Source organism: Stegostoma tigrinum, chromosome 23, assembly GCF_030684315.1.
Source record: "Stegostoma tigrinum isolate sSteTig4 chromosome 23, sSteTig4.hap1, whole genome shotgun sequence".
In the NCBI taxonomy this organism is placed as follows: Eukaryota; Metazoa; Chordata; class Chondrichthyes; order Orectolobiformes; family Stegostomatidae; genus Stegostoma; species Stegostoma tigrinum.
Genome location: NC_081376.1, coordinates 29246641 through 29268711, shown reverse-complemented (window position 1 = coordinate 29268711; position 22071 = coordinate 29246641). Strand labels below are relative to the sequence as shown.

The 22071-nt window shown below is 41.9% G+C and overlaps 1 protein-coding gene across 1 annotated transcript in view; it reads right to left on the bottom strand.

The window, feature by feature from the left end:
• Positions 1-9421, bottom strand: part of clcn7 (chloride channel 7) — a 69003-nt gene extending 59582 nt beyond the window's left edge. The window contains exon 1 of the mRNA XM_048552368.1: positions 9267-9421. Coding sequence (XP_048408325.1) covers positions 9267-9389 — 123 coding nt within the window. The 5' untranslated portion in view covers positions 9390-9421. The remainder of the gene's footprint in view (positions 1-9266) is intronic.
• Between the last annotated feature and the right edge of the window lie 12650 nt (positions 9422-22071).

Below are 22071 nucleotides of genomic sequence, written 5' to 3'. Positions count from 1 at the left end.
ATAAAAGCAAAAATTAAAAATGGAATCAGAATACATAGTATCAAAACATTTCAGTAAATTGAAAAGCTCTTTCAATTACGCCAAGGATTCAATTTATTCCAAGGTGCAGGATGAATCCTAAAAATGCAGTCCAGCTGCTCCTTTATGTTGGTTATGCGCTTAAAGTGGGGAGATTGTTTATCCATCTATTCCATGGTGTCCAAACATAGGGATCCTACCTCTAAGCCAAGAGGCCGAGGTTCAAGTCCCATCTTCTTTAGCAGCATGTAATAACATCACTGAACAGGGTGTTTAAATTACCTGTAAATCTGCATATTCTATTAAACCCTTTAATCTAAAGATTTGGACCAGGCCTTTCTTTTTAAAAAAAAAGCAATTCCTTGTCCACAGGCATCAACATCAAATGTAGTTCGGCTCCTGCACACCATTCTGAAATGAACATTTACCACAATCAGCAGACAATTTTGCAAACAGGAACTTGTTTTGCAATTTCGCTTCAAACAAAACTTGGAAATGCATCCCATCAGGCACTCAGGAGGACTAGAACTGACTGTTATTTGCTCTTCAAATTTACATTCTATTGACTCAAAATTGTACTTCTATCTTAAGAATACTCTTTTCTCATTTAACAAAGCTGGATCAGGCTGTTTCAGTAGAGCCATCTTCCTTTTTTTAAAAAAGTATATTCTTTAAGCAAGACGTTTCTGCAGACTCAAAATTGACTAAGAGAAACTCATTTTATAACTAAAAATACCTCTTGGCAGGCAATCATATTCATTAACAAATGATTGCCGACAATCTCTTCTCAATGAAAACCTCCAAGTTTTAAGTCCAAAATGAAACTGAGCAAAGTCATCAGTAACTAAGTCAATCTACAACTTCAGAAATGTATTTGTGAAACGAGAAAAGCATCCCCACCACAAATAAAAATTAGTTAGCCACTAGTCTGACCTCAACTATACCATCTGTGCTTCTAAATAAATTTTAAAAATTACAGAAGGCGTTTAATGCATTTAGTTTGTCCCGTTTTGTTCTTCCAACAATATTCTGGCCACAGATTTGCACACTTCCTCTAAAATCCACAAGCCATGAGACATCAATAGCAGTGGTTTAACTGTAACTGGACAGAAATATCTGCTTCCTCAAAAACACAGTTAAATTTTGAATTATTTACCGACTGTAGCCACATATCTTTAAATGGACTAATCACTCACATTAAGTTCAGTTATACAAAGATTTAAACATTTCTTTGATACAAGAAATTGTTAAGTTGCTCAACAAGTTTTAAAAGGCAAACATTGGTCGAACAGTTGGCTTTAACTCTAATCGGAACTGAAAAATTAGCATTCCTGTAGGGGTGGAGTAAACAAAGCAAGAAAACAAAGCAATTTCAGAGCGAATTAATGCATTCAATAACTCTGCAACCACCTTAGAAGACAGAACATTCTTGGTGAAACAATGAAAAGTCAATAAGATGACAAAAGAATACACAAAATGCCATGATGTTGGAATAGAACAGGAAAAGCTCACACAAGGAAAATGCCAAATAGTAATGGAAAAAACAGACCTAGCACTGAATTGGCAACTGGCTTCATTTCCCCATGTTAACCATCATTCCCAAGCAGGCACAAGTTCTGTTGTCAGTTCTTTAAAATTTCATCAGATTTTTCTGCAACTTAAGGTTTTAGTCTGTAAATGCCAGATGTCAATTTATAAGTAATCAAAATGACACATATTTTACAATGCATCCAAGTCCTTTAAAGAGCTGCAGTAATATTCTAAGTGAAAGTATTAGCTTTCCTACACAAAATTTCCTGATTAGGGCAAGTGGTGGCAATTCAAACAACTTGAGAAATGGAGAAATAAGGACTGCAGATGCTGGAAGTCAGAACCAATAAAATGTGGAGCTGGAGATTCACAGCAAGTCAGACATCATCGGAGGAGCAGGAAAATTGACATTTCGGGTCTGGAGTCTTCATCAGCCCTGAAGAAGGGTCCAGGCCCTAAACGTCGACTTTCCGCTCCTCTGATGCTGTCTGACCTGTTGTGCTCCTCCAGCTCCACATTTTATCAAACTTAAGTGGTTTAGCTTTCCACCTGCACGCCCTCTCCAGCCCTTAAAAATTGCATGATCATTTCTGATCTGACAGTGATATTTAATTCTACTTGCCAATAATAATTGGTCATCATAGGATATAAACTGATTACAAGCAAAAATCTTTAAAAGTTAAATTGGCTATGAAAGTATCTACAATAGGTGTTAAGACAAAAAAGAGATTTTAAGAATAATACAGCAAAACATCTCAGGAACATCTGGCACAATATATAACAGGAATCACCTGTTTTTATAATCTGGTCCTGGGAACCAAGAGAACTGACAGTCTGGAAAGATAATAGGTTGATTGAAGAGAGAAAACAATATTCTAAGCTGCTAATTTAAAATACTCAGGCCACTAAATTATCATAATTACCATTCAAAGATGGTTCTCCGGACCGTGGTAACCAAATAACATTTATAAGAACTCCAGTACTGTCAGAACATGTTTAACAGACTTCGAGTACAATTGTTATATGAGCTGATTGGAATCTTGTCACTTTGGGCAAGTGGCAATTATTAGAATTAATTAACTGGGATACCGCTAATTGATCCAAGTTGAGCTAATTCACCGGACAGAATTTACAACTCAGAAATATTTGGCCCAAGAAAGGACCTATGGCGATGTTCATGCTCCAAGCACATCTCATTTCATTGCACCTCATCAATATAATGACCCAGGGTTTGCAGTCAATGGTGAAGCAAGAGAATTCTCTGATGATCCGGCAGACGTGAAAAAGGTCTAGCTGACAGAATCCGGATATCTGTGGCAAGAACATTACGTCTCCCGATGTACGAATGATTGCATTGTTCTTAAGTCGAGACTTCCAGCCACAAGCTTTATATGTAGCCAATTCATTTAAAGACTACTCAGTGATCATGACCAAGCAAAAAATTACAAATTTAGTTTTGAAAAAATATCTAAATCGTAAAATAAGAAATTTAACAATATTCCACCATTTCCTTCAGGGCCACATCAGTTGCTTAGTGACAGTTATTACTCAGACTACCAAAGAACCTGCTAACCTTCAACAGGTCTTCAGATGGTACTAATGCGAAAACAACACAGCAAGGAAAACGTGTAAATCTTTAAAACATCTCTGGAATCTTGTAGAATATTTGAATAGGACTTAACTTACATCAGTTCTAAAAGAATCAATTGTAAATTTTCTCGAATAATAAGAAACACTGGTCCACCTGACCTGGCTACCCTTGATTGAGATGCATTACCAGACCTAAAATACAAAAGCTTTGTAACTAGCTGACAGAGATGGAAGCTGAGGCAGAAGATGTTCAGGCCACACATGCAGGTGACATCTTGGAGGTGCAGACAGAGGGTTCAAAAGGTCTAAAACCTGGAAATTTGCAAGAATAATTGCAGGCACAAAATAACTGAGGGTTTTTCAAGACTGACCAAATAATAACCACAATATTGTTGCTTAGTCTATTGAAAAAAGGAACTCTGGAACGCTGCACCGTTAGGACCGTTGTGATCCATAAGAGTGAGAGTTTCTAGAAGTGTGATCTATTCACGACAACCATAACTGCCAAACTTGTAGTTGTAGGAGGGCTCCCAAACTATTTGGCATGAAGAATAGCATATTGTGCATATTTGGGTAGTGTTGTCGAACAGAGGGGCCTAGAGGTGCAGGTCTATAATTCTTTAAAGTTTGCATCACATATAGACAGGATGGTTGAAACAGCATTTGCTACATTGCCTTCATTGCTCAGTCCTTATAAAAGTTGGGATATTATGTGGAGGTTGTACAGGACATTGGTGAGGCCTCTTCTGGAATACTGTGTCCAGGTCTGGTTGCCCAGTTATAGGAAGGATATTAGCCAGCTGTAGAGGATTCAGAAGGGAGTAACCAGGATGTTGCTGGATATGGAAGGTTTGAGATATAAAGAAAGGTTGGATGGATCCTATGTCACTGGATCATAGAATGTTGAGATGTTACCTGACAGAAGTTTATAAAATAAATGAGAGATAGGGAAAAGACAACTACCATCAGTTCTAAAGACGGGGAATTCCAATACTAGAGTGCACATTTTTAAGGTGAGAAGAGAGAGATTTATAAAAGGAATGAGGCAATCGTTTTTAAAACAGCGAAGCCTGCTCACATGTGGAATGAATCTCCTGAACGTGAGTACAATTACAGTGTATAAAAGACATTTGGATGAATACATGAAGAAGAAAGGTTCAGAGGGATAGGCACTAGGAGCAGGCGGGTGGGACGAATTGAATTTAGGATGATGCTTGGCATGGACTGGTTGGGCTAAAGGGTCTGTGACTCTACGACTCTATAGCTACATAAATCTTTAATGTCACACGGCTGCAAGGCGTATCATTAACACTGGTTAGTTAAGAAGAATCTTAACTTTGAGGTGAAATTTGCCTTTTCATCTGACCTATCACTTGCCTGTTAAATCATGTTTATTCTGCACTGGTATATACTGGAATAAAAATTACATTAAGTAATTTTTTTGGCAACTTCTTCATTTGACGATTATTTGGTCAATCTGTTCTCTTGCTTGCAATTTACCTCAATAGCATAACACCATGGACAGAAACAGAATAAACATTTCATGTCAAAGTCCTTCTGATGAAAGGTCATCAATCCAAAACATGAACTGAGTTTGTTCACAGATGCTGCCTGCTGTGCTGAGTATTTCAAGATTTTTCTATCTTTATCAATTATTTATGGGGTTTCTAACAGTGATGAGGGAAAAACAGAAAGTTCATACTTTATGAAGTGATTTTGATAAAAGTTCTGATGGTGCAGGTAAGGAGGGGTTCAACCTTTGTAAGAGCAGTGAATGGCTGACTTTAACTTGGAAGATTCCACGTTGGACATCACTTGTGCTAAATACACAGATCATGATCTGAGTCAGAGTGGTAATAGGAACAAACATTTACAGGCTACTCAAAAAGTCTAAAATTATGTTGTTAACTGAAACTAGATTCCTGCTCTGAACACCAGAGTTGTTTCGCAATATCCATGGTACCATGTTCAGTACTTACATTCTTTCTTCCCACAGTAGGGGGTTGATTCTCCACCTTCAGATCATAAATGGCTCTTCATGTGAATTGAAGCTCATTTTTTTCTTCCTTCATTGGCCAATGAACGACTTGCATTTTTATGTAAAGTTTGGATATTTTTATCCAAGAAATACTTCAATATCCACAAAAGGGAAAGTGCATGTCTTTTTTACCTTTGATTTTTTTTTCCCTGCAAGGAGAAGCTGACTAGGACAAAAGGGCCACCGGTCTGTGGGGTTGAGAAAATGGCAGCCACAAGGGGTAGGTGGGGTGACCAGCGCACAGCACACCACGTGCCCAAACCAGGCCATCAGTTGATAAGGGGCCCAAAGCTTGGTCTTATTGAGTATTTCTCATTCTTCATTTATTATTTCAGTATTTTTCTTTAACAATCACTTTATGCTTCTTCACCCACACAAAACAACCCAGTTTCTCTCCTTTTTGATCATTTGTCCCAACCTCCATTTACTTTTGTGGGAGGTCTGTGTTTTTTTTAAAACCCCTATGTTTTCATCACCGCACCATCCAAACAATGTTTTCTTTTTAAAAATATTTCAAAGATTAGGGTTATATTTTTAAAATGAGAGGAGAGAGGTGGTTAAAAAAAGTCGCTAGTGTCTTTTTTTACATAGAGGATGGTTCAAGTGTGGAATGAACTTCCAGAGCAAGTGATGGATTTGGGTACAATTACAACATATATAAAAAACATTTGGATGGATACATGAATAGGAAAGGTTTGGAGGACTTGGCAGGTAGGATTAATTTGGTTTAGGATTATGTTTGATATGGACTGATGGATTTGTTTCTGTGCTGCTGAACTCTATGATTCTATTACTTCAGTACAATAGAGAACACTATTCTCACATTGAACTTAATGCCTATATTTTTAAAAAAAATCATTTGTACTGGTTGGATATTAAGCATCATCTACACTGTACTTGAAGTATTTATGTTCCTATTTACTTTAATGCAGTAATGTGCAATCTTAAAAACTGATCTCATACCAAATTAGGTATGTTCCCATTTTAAATTACAAAATAAATACTGCAGGAATCTCACTCAATAGTAATTCTCTCTCACTGTAAAATAGCAGAACCATATACACTTAACCCCGATGGTACCCAAAATCCAGGTTGAAAAATGCAAATCAAATAAACAAGATCAGCAGAACTAAGTCAAGAACAAGTAAATTTCAGTTGATCTACCTTTACATCTCAATGTTTGCTTTCCTATACTTTCCACTACAACTCAACACAAATCTCAAAAGCAGTACCTCATCAGTTTGCTAACACGATGTCACTCTTTGCTTTTAGTACGAAGTTTACTAACCCTAAGTCTTAACTAACTTTCTATTTTCCTTAGTCTAAGGAATTTGCAATAATGTGAGAATCAGCAATTGGGATAAGGGAAGGTAGTTCATAATCAAGTTAGCAATCCATCAGAAAACACAAAGACTTGTGGGTGCTTAGCAAAACTCACATTTTCTTCCTTTATTAGCATATGATTGACTTGTATTTTTGTGTAAAATGCAGTTGTTTTTGAAGATTTTATTACTCTTCACAGTTTAGCATGCTTTTATTACATGTGAATTTGATATCTTTGCATCAACCACCACCATCATAACTATTCCTCTGTTAATCTGACAATCATGTAATATGTTAATTACTTCATCATAGTACTGTTTGTTTTCTTGCTCATTACCCTCCAATAGGCTGATGAATTAGAGGTTACATATCAAATATCAGAACCTGTATTTTGTTTTTTGGGGTCTAAACTAGCCTTGAAGCTGTATTTTCATTCTAGAAGCCTCCTATCTACTATAATATGCAGTAGGTTACCAAGAAAAGTCTGACTGAAAACCGTGACACAAGAATAAACATGAGCTACCCCAACCCTTATTTCAGATTTCTCTGCATCATTTTGCATCCTTTTGTTACTGTCGGACCTCCTCTCTCCAAATGAGGAGGAACAAACAGAACGGGCAGTCAACAAGAGCTCAATGTCCAAACTTGGAAATCTCTCTAGGAGTGTCATTTGGTTCTAGTCAATGTCCACATTAAGTAGCACAGCGTGCAACTCCACAACTGCCCAATTCGTCCACACTGACCAGGTTTCCTCAACTGAACTTCGGCCCATATCCCTCTAAATGTTTCCTACCTACGTATTAATCCAATTGTCTTTTAAGTGTTGTAATTATACCTGCCTCTACCACTTCTTCTGGCAGTTGTTCCACATACATACCACGGTCCATGAGAAAAACTTGGCCTTTGGGTCCGTTTTAAATTTTTCCCCTCTCACCTTAAATCTAGATTTGGACTCTCTTACCCTGGGGAAAAGGCCTTGAAGATTCACTTTTTCTATGTCCCTCATGATTTTATAAACCCCTTTTAGATCCACCCTCTGCCACCTCCAAGAAAAAAAATCCCATCTTATCCAGTTTCTCCTTGTCAAACCTCTGCTCTCAGCAACATCCTTGTAAATTTTTCTGCACCATTTCCAGTTTAATAACATACTTCCTATCACAGCGTGACCAGAATTGTACACAGTATTCCAATTGTGGCCTCATTAATGGCTTGTACAGCTGTAACATGTCGTCCCAACTCCTGTACTCAATGCTCTGATCAATCAAGGCAAGCATGCCAAAAGCCTTTTCACCTGTGATGCCACTTTCAAGGAACTATGTACCTGCATCTCTTGGTCTCTGTTCAACCACACTCCTAGGGGCCTATCATTAACTGTGCATGTCCTGCTCTGGTTTGTCTTAGCAAAATGCAACACCTCACATTTATCTGCATTAAACTCCAGATGCTATTCCTCAGCCCACTGGCCCTGTTGATCAAGATCACATTTGACTGTTGGATAACCTTGTTCAGTTTTCACTATGCCACTAATTAACACAAACACTTTCTTCAGTGAAAGGAAAGCATTTCATCTGTACCATTCGGAATCAGTCTTGCAGCCACACATTACCAAAAGCTGCCTGCAACTAGACATCATGACGTACAGCTCTTCATTCTTTTATTCTGCAACAAATTCAACTCTTCCAAGTACTCTGGGAATTTGAATACAGAAATATAAAAATGTTTTGTTCATAGACAGAGGAAACAACGGTCACTAGTATTATTAATAGACTATTAATCCGGGCAGGCAGGGACCCAGCTTCAAATAAAATGGTGGAATTTGAATTTAATAAAGAATCTGGAAGGGTTCGAATGATGACCAAGAAACCATTGTCGATTGTCAGGAAAGCTCATCTGGTTCACTGATGTCCGTTTGGGAAGGAAATCAGCTGTCCTTACTTGGTCTGGCCTACATGTCACAAGAGACCACAGCAATGCAGTTGAATCTCAAGTGCACTCTGAACAATTAGGGATGTACAATAAATACATGCCTGGCCGGTGACATTCATACCTGAAAAATAACTAAAAATGAAAATTTGTGCTGATCAAGTACTGAATTGAGACTTCCGACTTCATAACATCCACAACATCCATATAATGATTTGTGACATGACAGTACGAAACAAAGTTACCCAGGTGATTTCAAAGTTGGAATCTGATCAGAAATAGCATTTTTCAAACTACTCAAATCACGCTCACAGTTACCATATCATGAAATTGGATCTAAATTCAAAGATTACCAAGATTAACAAAGAATGCAGAGATTAGATTACAATTTTGCATAGAATGGAGTGACAGCACCTGGTCGACCTTTCAAATTACAGGTCATCATTTATAAATCTTAACATATCAGAACAGCAAAATACCTTTTTCTTTTTTTTAAAGAAAGGTGAACTTCCCATCTTGAAATATCATCCAAATCTTTGAAAAAAAGATTCGACTAATCCAGTAGCACCAATTTCAAAGTATCATCATTTCAAATCTATCACCGAAATTGACTTCTTGTTTATTATCAAACGCCCGTTTAAACACAGTGAGAGAAAACAACGGTAAGGAATCTCCAAATCTTTCCTTACTTGTTTTTACTGCTAATTCCAAAACAACTGAGCCCTGAAGTAGCACTGAGGGTTCCATAAACACCAGCTGCTGGTAGCTGACGGCTCGTGTGTTAGCTACAAACACTGGTACCGGCTGGAAGCAGCCAGGAACCAACCACCAGGCGGGGACTTACCTGTCGAACCAGTCCCGGGCTCTGAGAAGCGCTGGGGGAACCATTCAATAGCGGAGTATTCTCTCCGGGCCGAGCCTCATCATCTTTACTGGACCAGGAAACTTTGTTGGCCACATTCGCCATCTTACCAGTCCCGTGTTGTTGCCAAGAGACCAGTCCCGTGACCTCAGTACGGCGACTCCGCGGGATCAGTGCACTCCGCCCGTTGCATTTCACTTGTCAACTCAAAACAGTTCCGTGTCATTTCTCCCCCAAATCCTTACCCTCATTCATTCGGGTGCTAAAGCACTGCGCAGACTGGATGAGATTAAAAACATAAACTGCTGGAAGATAGTTTTTTTTTCTTTTCTTTACAATTTCAACGCATTTAACAAATCCTTTGATATGTTGACACATAATCCAGAACACAGAAAGACTTTGAAATTGTTCCTCAGAGAAGGCAAAATTAAAGGAATACAATGAAGCATTCACTGGAAATAAATAAGAAAAATGCTGAAGAGTAGAAGGGGCAGCGAATGCATCAACAACTATTGTTACTGGCCTATTTTCTTTTGTACATAAGCATTCTAATTTATTTCTCAAATAAAAACCAAAAGAAGTGCGGATGCTGTAAATCAAGAACAGCCTCCCCACAGCCCTACGGTACGTTCCCCTGTAACCGGTGAAGGTGCAACACCTGCCCATTTACCTCCTCCCTCCCCAGTATCTAAGGACCCAAACATACCTTCCAGGTGAAGCAACACTTCACCTGCACTTCCAAGAATCTAGTCTACTGCATTCGCTGTTCACAATGTGGTCACCTCTGCATCAGGGAAATGAAACATAGACTTGGTGACATCTACATTCTGCTCGCAGAAAAAGTCCCTCAACTACCTGTCGCCTGCCACTTCAATGTACCATCTTGCTCCCTGGCCAATATCTCTGTCACCAGCTTGTTACAGTGTTCCAGTGAAGCCCTGCGCAAGCCGGAGGAACAACACCTCATTTTCTGCTTGGGGACCCACAGCCCTCCGGACTCAATATTGAGTTCAATAATTTTATGGCCTAAACTCCCCCATGTCCCAGTCCCCCACACAACAGGCCATGTTACCACATAGCCTTCCACTACGCCCCCCCCACCGTTGTTAGTCACTAACAGTCCCCATTAATAACTATTCACCCTCCCAGCCTGATCATTAGCAACTCCCTTGTCTGTCCAGCTGTCTTTCTTCTCTTTGGGCTCTATCCTATCATTTACTCCCTACCCCACCCACCTCCCTATTTTCTGCATATAAACTATCGTTTTCCCAGCCACCATCAGTTCTGAGGAAGGGTCACCGGACCTGAAACGTTAACTCTGTTTTCTCCTCCACAGATGCTGCCAGACCTGCTGAGCTTTTCCAGCAACTTTGTTTTTGTTCCTTAATTTATTTCTCACCTAATTTCAACCTAGAACATCTTACGTTCTGAACTATGGGCTGAATTTTATTTGTTTTTTGGCTAAATGTTACTTTCGTCGGGTTTCACAGAGCGTCTCTCCCTGTGAGATTTCTGACTTATGAAATGCCAGAGGAAGTGGTGGCATTTTTAAAATGTTTAAAAGACAATTGGATAAGTGCATGAATAGGCAAGGTTTGAAGGGATGTGGGCCAAGTGCAGGCATGTGGGACTAGTTTGGTTTGGGAATATGTTTGGCATGCACTAGTTGGACCAAAGGGGCTGTTTTCATGCTATATGACTCTACAACTTTATGAACTGCCTGCCTGTAAGGTGTACCTCTTGTCTGATCCTAGTCCTATTCTAGCATTCACCATTTCATGGAGAACCACCATACTCTGAATATGTGCTAAAAGACAGATATTCCTTATGCCCATGCCATCTTTAAATGCCTGCTGTGCATCCAAACACTGAAGTTACCCTGCTTGTTGAAAGACAGCCTTCCTGAAATGCTCCAAGAAGGCCAATAGCAGTCTATGCTCCATCAGGATAAATGCTTCACTCTTTTGTCTGTTACTTCACAGGACTCTGCATGACCTACTCCCTTGCCTGGGCCACTTCTCTGCCCTTTGACCACCTGCACCTGCACTAACAGCTGTGCCATCTTCTTTCATCTCATTCAATTGCACCTCCCCACTTCTCTCATTCCAGGAGAATACAGACCCTTACAGGGTGGAAAGAGCCAGAATGAGTGGACGAATGCCAACAACAGGCTCCTCACCTCCTATGAGGAGAAAATCCTGTCCCTCACAAGAGAAAACTGGGTCGGCTCCTGCAGGAATGGTAAAATACCCATGACTTGCCAGTCAAGTAAGTATCTTACTTCATTTCATTGCAACACACACATTAACCCCACTATGCGTATTATGTATTGTACGCCACTTCTAACCATTGATCCCTCCCTGGGTCTCACAGGTACCAGTGCAATGTCCACGGCCCCTGTGGAGAAATGGGCTGCTCTGCCAGAAGGCACCTCCTCAAACTCTGAGGAGGAGAGCTCAGAGGAAGCATTGGCAAGGCTCGGATTCTGACACCTCATTGGCAACATCACAATTCAAACAGTTGGAAGAACAATCTGGTGAGAACTTGCGACATCTGTGCAGCTGGCTGAGGAAGACATGCCCCTAACTGCTGGAGTTTGAAGGACTGCCAGAAACCAGGCAACTGTTTAGCCCCAGGCAGGAGAGGACCCTGTGGTGTGGGCAATCAGGTACATGGGGTTTAAATGTAAGGGGGGGTGGGGGGTGGGGGTGGAGGAGGGCATAGGAGCAGCAGACAGGCATGTGTAACGTAATGCTTCATAGCCCAGAGGCTGTAGGAGTGCAGCTATGCAATGGGGACCCTGCTATATATCAAGCATGTGATCATCTGGCTGCCACAGAGACCTTGTTCCTGCACTCTTAGCTTATGCTAAATATGTGCTCACACTTACACTCCATTGCCCTAGCCATAGGTCCTCAGGAATGAAGACATGGTATCAGTGCAACAGATAGCCTGGTGCTCACTCCACGTGGCCCCACAAAGGCACAGGGGATGGGGTGCTAGGAGACACCCAGCTGAAGGAGAAAACCCGCACAGGGCTGGTTAGACATCTCACCTCAGGATGTTCCACAGGCATCCCCACACCTCCAACATGCTTGCCACCCTCCCCTCCAAGCCTTAGAAGTTCAAGCCATGAAGGGTTCACTAGCCTCTGGCAAGAAGATCCTCACCAGGCATGGACAATCCTGACACAAATGCCTCTGACATCACCTCACCTGAGCAAACCCCCAAAGCCATTGTGTTCCAATGCTGAACAGGATCTCTCCACCTCAATAGCGAAACCCGGGACAACACTGAGATGTAGTGGGAATGAGAGAAAATGAAACTCAGTTTCATTTCCTTTCATTCATGGACTTCAGTAAGGCATTTGATAAGGTTCCCCATGGCAGGCTGATGGAGAAAGTGAAGTTGCATGGGGTCCAGGGTGTGCTAGCTAGATGGATAAAAAACTGGCTGGGCAACAGGAGACAGAGGGTAGTACTAGAAGGGAGTTTCTCAAATTGGAGACCTGTAACCAGTGGTGTTCCACAGGGATCTGTGCTGGGACCACTGTTTGTGATATATGTAAATGATCTGGAGGAAGATGTAGGTGGTCTGATCAGCAAGTTTGCTGATGACACTAAGACTGGTGGAGTAGCTGAAAATGAAGGGGACTGTCAGAAATTACAGCAGAATATAGATAGACTGGAGAGCTGGGCAGATAAATGGCAGATGGAGTTCAATCCGGGAAAATGCAAGGTGATGCATTTTGGAAGATCAAATTCAAGGGCGAACTATACAGTAAATGGAAAAGTCTTAGGGAAAATTGATGAACAGAGAGATCCAGGTGTTCAGGTCCATTGTTCCCTGAAGGTGACAACGCAGGTCAATAGAGTGGTCAAGAAGGCATATGGCATGCTTTCCTTCATTGGGCGGGGTATCGAGTACAAGAGTTGACAGGTCATGTTGCAGTTGTTTCGGGCTTTGGTTCGGCCACATTTGGAGTACTGTGTACAGTTTTGGTCGCCACATTACCAAAAGGATGTGGATTCTTTGGAGAGGGTGCAGAGGAGGTTCACCAGGATGTTGCCTGGTATGGAGGGTGCTAGCTATGAAGGGAGGTTGAATAGATTAGGATTATTTTCATTAGAAAGATGGAGATTGAGGGGGGACCTGATTGAGGTCTACAAAATCATGAGGGGTATAGACAGGGTGGATAGCAAAAAGCTTTTTCCCAGAGTGGGGGACTCAATTACTAGGGGTCATGAGTTCAAAGTGAGAGGAGGAAAGTTTAAGGGAGATATGCGTGGAAAGTTCTTTACACAGAGGGTGGTGGGTGCCTGGAACGCGTTGCCAGTGGAGGTGGTAGACGCAGACACCTTAGCGTCTTTTAAGATATATTTGGACAGGTACATGGATGGGCAGGGAGCAAATGGACACAGACCGTTAGAAAATAGATGACAGGTTAGACAGAGGACCTTGATCGGCGCAGGCTTGGAGGGCCGACGGGTCTGTTACTGTGCTGTAGGTTTCTTTGTTTCTTTGAAACCTTTTGAGGGCACTTTGGTATCATGGGTGACATTGCACTGCAGAAGAAGGGTCACATTTAGACGAGGAGACACAGAAAAGTTGCTATTGTTTGTGCACCACATCTGTTTGTTTGAGTCTCTGTGTGGATTCAAATGTAATTCTGACCCCATGATGCCTACAGGATGTACTATGAATTAGTTTCTATGTTGAGAGCCTATTGTAGCATATAGAAGCAAGGTGAACAAAGCATTTTTAGGGCAATGGGTCCTATTGCCACCATTGCCCATTTGGTCAAACATTTCTATTCCTTCCCTGGCCTCTGTGTGAAAACGTGTTTGTGTTGAATGAAGTGGTCAGCAATGTCTAGGGCAGAGGGTTATAAAGCACATAGGGAGCCAATGCCAGCAATTAGGGACCTCACAAGTCTGAGTCCACGTGTAATGTTTTCGCCGTGTAAAGGGTCTCACATAAGTGGGTCTTGCAGCTTCCTTCCTCATGGGGATGCTGTTAGCTTTTTCTACCATGACGAAAACTGCTCTATGCCATGAAAGTAGCAGCTCTCCAGCAGCAATTATTCCTGCAGGTGTAGTCACTTCCCAGGATGTCCCTGAAGAACTCCAGTCAGCCCATCCAGCAGTGGGGACTTCCCCCTCAAGAGACGAATAAGGGCATCTACCAGCACCTCTAAAGTGGTGGGAGCATCAAGCATGCTGGCATCCCCTGGGCTGACCTGCATTAGGTTCTCCCTCAGAACTCTGCGAGTCTCCTTGCTGGATTGATTCAGTGAGAACAAAGCTGTGTAATAGGCTGTGGTCCAGGCCCAGATGTACAAGTAGCTGCTGACGGACCCTGCCTTTCCTCCAGCAAGAAGAAGGAGGGAGGGCTGCAGTCCAGGTCCTCGGGGAACCGGATCCATAATATCACATACTCACCTCACAATTGCTACATCCACCATAGGCTGACTGAGATGTAACTCCAGGTCAAGCGTCCCTTCACTGCTGGATTTCTGCCTCTTTGTTGACTTCCTCGCATACTCCTGACAGAAGACCCGAATATCCCACATCCCACCACAGCCTCAGAGAGGAGAAGCCCCCTGATTCTTTCTGCATCCATCCCAGAAATAACAGAATGAATCCCAGAACTAAGGTGGGGATGAGGTGGAGCTCAGTGGAGGGGGATGGGGGGCACTAGGGAATCTATCAGGCAGCTGGAGGTTGACTCTGTGTCATTCCCAGCACCCACCACCAAGTCCTCACCCTCATCTGGGCTATTGTCCTCAGCCCACTCGAGAGTGGTGGAGGGATCTGTCCCACCCTCTAGCTCTCTTCCCCACAGGCACCACACCCAGGATCACTGGCAGGGGGTTCACTTGGTGGATTCCACTGGGCGGTACTGGGTCACTAAGTGACAGACATTCGTGTCACCAGGCCCTTTGATGGAAAAAGACCAAGGTGCCCGGTAAAAATGTCTGGCAAGGAGTGAGGAAATCAACTAGTTTGGTCCCATTATCTAAGAAAAGATGTTGGAAGCAGTCCACTCAGTTGATCCTGGGTAAGAGGGATGATCTCATGAGCAGCAGTTGAGTAAGATGGGTCTCCACTCATTGGAGTTAAGAAGTACGAGAGCCAACCTTATTGAAACATTAAAGATTCTTGAGCAACTTTACTGGCCTACTTCTGCTCCTAAATCTTATAGTTTTAGTTGCACCTCACAAGTACTGAGCAATGACCATCTATAACAACAGAGAATCTAACCATTTCCTATTAACATTCAATGGAGTTTCCGTCACAGAATTTCCCCATTGTCAATATCACAACGGGTTACCATTAATCAGAACCTGAACTGGACAGGTCATATAATTTTTGCTCCTACAAGAGCTGGTCAGGGGGTAAATACTGTGCAGCAACTCCTGACTCCCCAAAACCTGTCCATTATTTCCAAGACACAGGTCAAGAGTGTGATGTAATACTCTCCAGTTGCCTACATGTGTGCCACCCTTACAATCTGCAATATGTTTTATATCATCCAGGACAAACCAGCCCACTTGACTGGGACCCTATTCACCACTTTTAATTTTCCTGCTCCTCTGATGCTGCCTAACCTGGTGTGTTCCTCCAGCTACACAGTGCATTATCTCTGGAAATCTATACCATCAGTTGTAACCCAATGCAGAATTCCTGAGCTTCTCTGGTTACAATCATACCTGTGAAACACAAAGTGAAACTTACCTTTCCATTTGAGTTAATTATTTCATATCCTGGGGTCAGTTTAGCTCAGTTGGCCGGATGGTTGGTTTGCAAAGCAGTGAGACACCAACAGTGTGGGTTCAAGTCCCATCACCGGTATGAGGTTACCATAAAAGACTCTCCTTCTCAACCTCTTCCCCCACCTGATATATGGTGGCCCTCACATAAAAGCATCACCAGTCATCGCTCTGTCTCATGAGAGAGTATCCCTATGGTCTGGTAAGACTACAGTGACACAACATTTCACATCCAGATTGAGTGTCACTGACAGGCCCAAGCAGTGGCCAAGCACAAGCAGTGAAAATAATGCAGGAAAGCCCGAGCATCTCACCCACCACCTCATTTAACACAACCTGCTCCATTGTGTCACAGTGTATAGATGCAGCAAACAAAAATAACAATTGCTGGAGAAACTCAGCAGGTTTGGCAGCATCCATCAAGGAAAAACAAAGTTAACATTTCAAGTCCAGTAACCCGTTACTCAGAACTGCATGGATCCAGCATTGGACTGTTTAAAAACTTCAGGCCTCACAATTCTAGAATGGAAATATGTCAGCCCTGGTCCTGAAGGCCAGTCTAAGAAGAAGAATTCATGTTTCATTTATGTTGGTTCGGATCCATTTAAAAGAAAAGTTACTGAAATAACTCTTCAGAAGCCAGCATCCCATTATTAATCACCCTTTACTTGCGAATGCATAGCCTTTAACATTGACATTAGCACTCCCTCTCCATAAGTTAGATATTTAGGGCCTTAGTATCCCTGCCATTCATAGAACATAGAACATAGAACAGTACAGCACAGAACAGGCCCTTCAGCCCACAATGTTGTGCCGACCATTGATCCTCATGGATGCACCCTCAAATTTCTGTGACCATATGCATGTCCAGCAGTCTCTTAAATGACCCCAATGACCTTGCTTCCACAACTGCTGCTGGCATCGCATTCCATGCTCTCACAACTCTCTGCGTAAAGAACCTGCCTCTGACATCCCCTCTATACTTTCCACCAACCAGCTTAAAACTATGACCCCTCGTGCTAGCCATTTCTGCCCTGGGAAATAGTCTCTGGCTATCGACTCTATCTATGCCTCTCATTATCTTGTATACCTCAATTAGGTCCCCTCTCCTCCTCCTTTTCTCCAATGAAAAGAGACCGAGCTCAGTCAACCTCTCTTCATAAGATAAGCCCTCCAGTCCAGGCAGCATCCTGGTAAACCTCCTCTGAACCCTCTCCAAAGCATCCACATCTTTCCTATAATAGGGCGCCCAGAACTGGACGCAGTATTCCAAGTGCGGTCTAACCAAAGTTTTATAGAGCTGCAACAAGATCTCACGACTCTTAAACTCAATCCCCCTGTTAATGAAAGCCAAAACACCATATGCTTTCTTAACAACCCTCTCCACTTGGGTGGCCATTTTAAGGGATCTATGTATCTGCACACCAAGATCCCTCTGTTCCTCCACGCTGCCAAGAATCCTATCCTTAATCCTGTACTCAGCTTTCAAATTCGACCTTCCAAAATGCATCACCTCGCATTTATCCAGGTTGAACTCCATCTGCCACCTCTCAGCCCATCTCTGCATCCTGTCAATGTCCCGCTGCAGCCTACAACAGCCCTCTACACTGTCAACGACACCTCCGACCTTTGTGTCGTCTGCAAACTTGCTGACCCATCCTTCAATTCCCTCGTCCAAGTCATTAATAAAAATTACAAACAGTAGAGGCCCAAGGACAGAGCCCTGTGGAACCCCACTCACCACTGACTTCCAGGCAGAATATTTTCCTTCTACTACCACTCGCTGTCTTCTGTTGGCCAGCCAATTCTGTATCCAAGCAGCTAAGTTCCCCTGTATCCCATTCCTCCTGACCTTCTGAATGAGCCTTCCATGGGGAACCTTATCTTTATATGTCAGCCAGGTCTCTCCGATTGGACCAGATCAACAGCCCAATCAGGGAACTCATATCCTATGAGGTCCAGAGATAGTAGGAACTGCTGATGCTGGAGAATCTGAGATAACACGGTGTGAAGCTGGATGAACACAGCGGGCCAAACAGCATCAGAGGAGCAGGAAAGTTTGATGGTTTGGGTCGGGACCCTTCTTCAGAAAGTTGCATAAAATATTTGTCAGGGATCATAACAAACAGGTGAAGTTTGTAATCAGTGGTACATTTCTTTTCAGTCAATTACATAATTTTAGCATTTATTCATCAGATATATGCCATTAATGTTTGAAGTTATATCTATAAAGGTTCCAAAAAATTGACCACAATTACTTGCTGAATCTGAATCTGAATATTTTCAAATTCGGCTCAGGACATTTAGAGGTGTACACATTTCAAAACAGTTGCTTTAAAAATCCAGTAGTGGACTTTAAAATTAAACCTGGGCTTCAATAAAATATGCAAATCTGGTCATGAAGAATGGAAACAGATTGCTTGTCTTTCCTCCCATGACAAAATGTTCTGCACAATACGGGTATGAAAACATTAAAAAATACACCTTCGTAAAGTTAAAACAACAGATTACACTGTCATACTATAGTATATAAAAAATTAGAACATGTGAACATTCCTTGCCAAATGCATAAATGTAGAAGAGATCTGAAAATTTATATTCATTTTTTACACATTACGAAAGGTATCAACTTTAGCTACAATTAATTAACACTGTTTAACATTTCAGGACTAAAACATGAACATGTAGAGCAAATCCAATTCTGAGAATGTCTGGAAAGATGAATAAGTTTCTTTAAAATGCCTATTTGGAGAAGTCTATTCATCCAGCCTCGTGAAGCATATGTCATATGATGCACATAAATAATCACATGACAACAATCTTTATGACAAATTCTTTAAACTTGTCAGCACACTATTATTGTTATCAGAGGTCAATACTTTGAGGTTTGAGATTGCTTGCTGGATATAACAGTGCTTTCAGAAGGCCCTGGAAAAAGGTTTGAGACTTTTGTACACCGAACTTTAATTATTACAAAGCTATTATTTCAAAATTATAAGATTAAAAATGTGCAATTAAACAGTGTTGTTTATAATCTCAAGATGTCCTAAAATACTGCACAGTTAATTAATATTGTTACTAATAGAGTAAATGAAAAAATGGAAGTCATTTTGCACACAGCAAGATTCCATGAACAAAAATGAGTGACTAGATAATCTGTTTAAGTGAAATTGGTTTACTGTACTACTTCTTTGAATTATTCAATAAAATCTTTTACACCCTTCTGACAGGACAAATTGAAGTTGCCATCCTGTTTAAAGGACATAACACTGTCCGTATTCCCCTCAGTGCCTGAAACCAGCCTCTTAAATGTGCTCCTTAAATAATTGCACCTTGGTCCATGGGTTGAAGGAGCAAGGTTGTGTTTGGGGGTAGAAATAGCATATTGATGTTTTCAAAAAGCCTACCTCATGGTCTGAGGATAGCTTGGCACATTATCCAGGATGAGGAGAATCCTGAAATCCACAATTTTTTCCTGCAATATTTCCTGAAAATATCTTTGAAAACATCAATAATAATGTCAAATAATTTGTCCAGTCACCCAGCCTCTTTTGCTTGACCTAAAATAGATGCCTTGAGTAGACTTAAGATGACCTTTCAAGGCTCACAGGTTGGCACAGTGGTACATCACCACAGGCTTTAAGTCTCCACTGGCATTGGCACCCAGCAGCACTGACATAAGATTCTTCGCCACCTTAAAGCCTGGAGTGTGTGCTTCATTCATAAGAATGGAGGTTCTTGAGGGCATTCACTTCCAGTATAATGCTGTCTCATCCAAATGGAAACTTTTATCCAAGCTTTAGCCTTCTTCATCAATTAATTTTTTTACTATGGGAGAAAATGCCTTTGCATGCTCCTCATTTGCACTGGTAGTTTCGTCATGTAACTTTACGTTATGAAAAGCATAAGGGTTCTTAAAGCCAGCAAACCAGGCACTGCTAGCACTAAAGGCAGGTGCATCTGCAGAATTTTGTGGTTTGTTTTGTTAGATCTTCATAAATTGATAAGGCTTTCTCTTTTATGATGAGAAGGGTGGTCCCACATCACTGCTTCATTTGCTCTTCTATCCATACACTTGGAAGCTGCTCCAGAGGGCTATGACGATGCTGATTGGTGTTCAGGTGAAGATTCATGTGGGCACAGTCATCACTGCCAGAAGGAGGACCTCAGTAAGACACCCTCTGAGTTCAAGTGAAGACAAGCATCCAGTAGAGTGTTGTGAAGATGCTGATTGGTGGTTAGTAGTCTGTGGAGGGACTGTTGTCAAGTTCAGTGTTTCCCTCCTGTCAACCAAAAAAAAGTCACTGTGAAGACCATAAGCAAGGAAAAGTGAGTGGTCTTGTCTTGCTGCAGGTGACTACTAGAGAGAAAGCTAATTGTTGAAGACTGAGGCAGGCAAATAAGACCTTACAACTTCTATCATTCATAATACTTTTTTTTTGGCTTCTAATCTGTGAGAGTAGTACAAGGACCAGGAATGAAGGGTCACAGATAACAGGATTTGTGTAATCTCATATGAACCATGGCAGGAGAGCACAAAATCTCAGTTTGTTCCTTTTGCTCCATGTGGCAGGCCAGGGAAAATTCCAGTCCCCCGGGTCAGTATGTGTGACAGCTCCTGGAAGCTTGAGTTTCAGGACAGGAGTGGCAGCTGGGGACACTATGAAGCATCTGCGAGGCAGAGAGTATCATAGATAGCACATATGGAGAGGGAGGTCCCACAGCAGGCGCAGACTCTGCAGGCATGAAGGGAATGGGTGACCACCATACAGAGCAAGAGAGATAGACAATAGACAATAGGTGCTGGAGTAGGCCATTTCGCCCTTCGAGCCAGCACCACCATTCATTATGATCATGGCTGATCATCCACAATCAGTATCCTGTTCCTGCCTTATTCCCATAACCCTTGTTTCCTCTATCTTTAAGAGCTAATATCTATCTCTTTCTTAAAAGTATCCGGAGAGTTGGCCTCCACTGCCTTCTGGGTCAGAGCAGTCCTTATATCCACCACTCTCTGGGTGAAGAAGTTTTTCCTCAACTCTGTTCTAAAAGGCCTACCCCTTATTTTTAAACTGTGTCCTCTGGTCCTGGACTCACCCATCAGCAGAAGCATGCTTCCTGCCTCCAGAGTGTCCAATCCCTTAATAATCTTATAAGCCTCAATCAGATCCCCTCTCATCCTTCTAAACTCAAGTGTATACGAGCCCAGTCGCTCCAATCTTTCAACATATCATAGTCCCGCCATTCCGGGAATTGATCTCGTGAACCTACGCTGCACTCCCTCAATAGCAATAATGTCCTTCCTCAAATTTGGAGACCAAAACTGCACACAATACTCCAGGTGTGGTCTCACCAGGGCCCTGTATAGCTGCAGAAGGACCTCTTTACTCCTATAGTCAATTCCTCTTGTTATGAAGCCAGCATGCTATTAGCTTTCTTCACTACCTGCTGTACCTGCATGCTTGCTTTCATTGACTGATGTACAAGAACACCTGGATCTCGTTGTACTTCCCCTTTACCTAACTTGAATCCATTGAGATAGTAATCTGCCTTCCTGTTCAAAGTGTATAACTGCACATTTATCCACATTAAACTGCATCTGCCATGCATCCATCCACTCACCTAGCCTGTCCAAATCACCCTATATTCTCATAACATCCTCCTCACATTTCACACTGCTACCCAGCTTTGTGTCATCAGCAAATTTGCTAATATTACTTTTAATGCCTTCGTCTATATCATTAATATATATCGTAAACAGCTGCGGTCCCAGCACCGAACCTTGTGGTACCCCACTGGTCACTGCCTGCCATTCCAAAAGGGACCCGTTTATCACTACACTTTGCTTCCTGTCAGCCAGCCAATTTTCAATCCAACTCAGTATTTTTCCCCCAATACCATGTGCCCTAATTTTGTTCACCAATCTCCTATGCGGGACGTTATCAAAGGCTTTCTGAAAGTCCAGGTACACTACATCCACTGGTTCTCCCTTATCCATCTTCATAGATACATCCT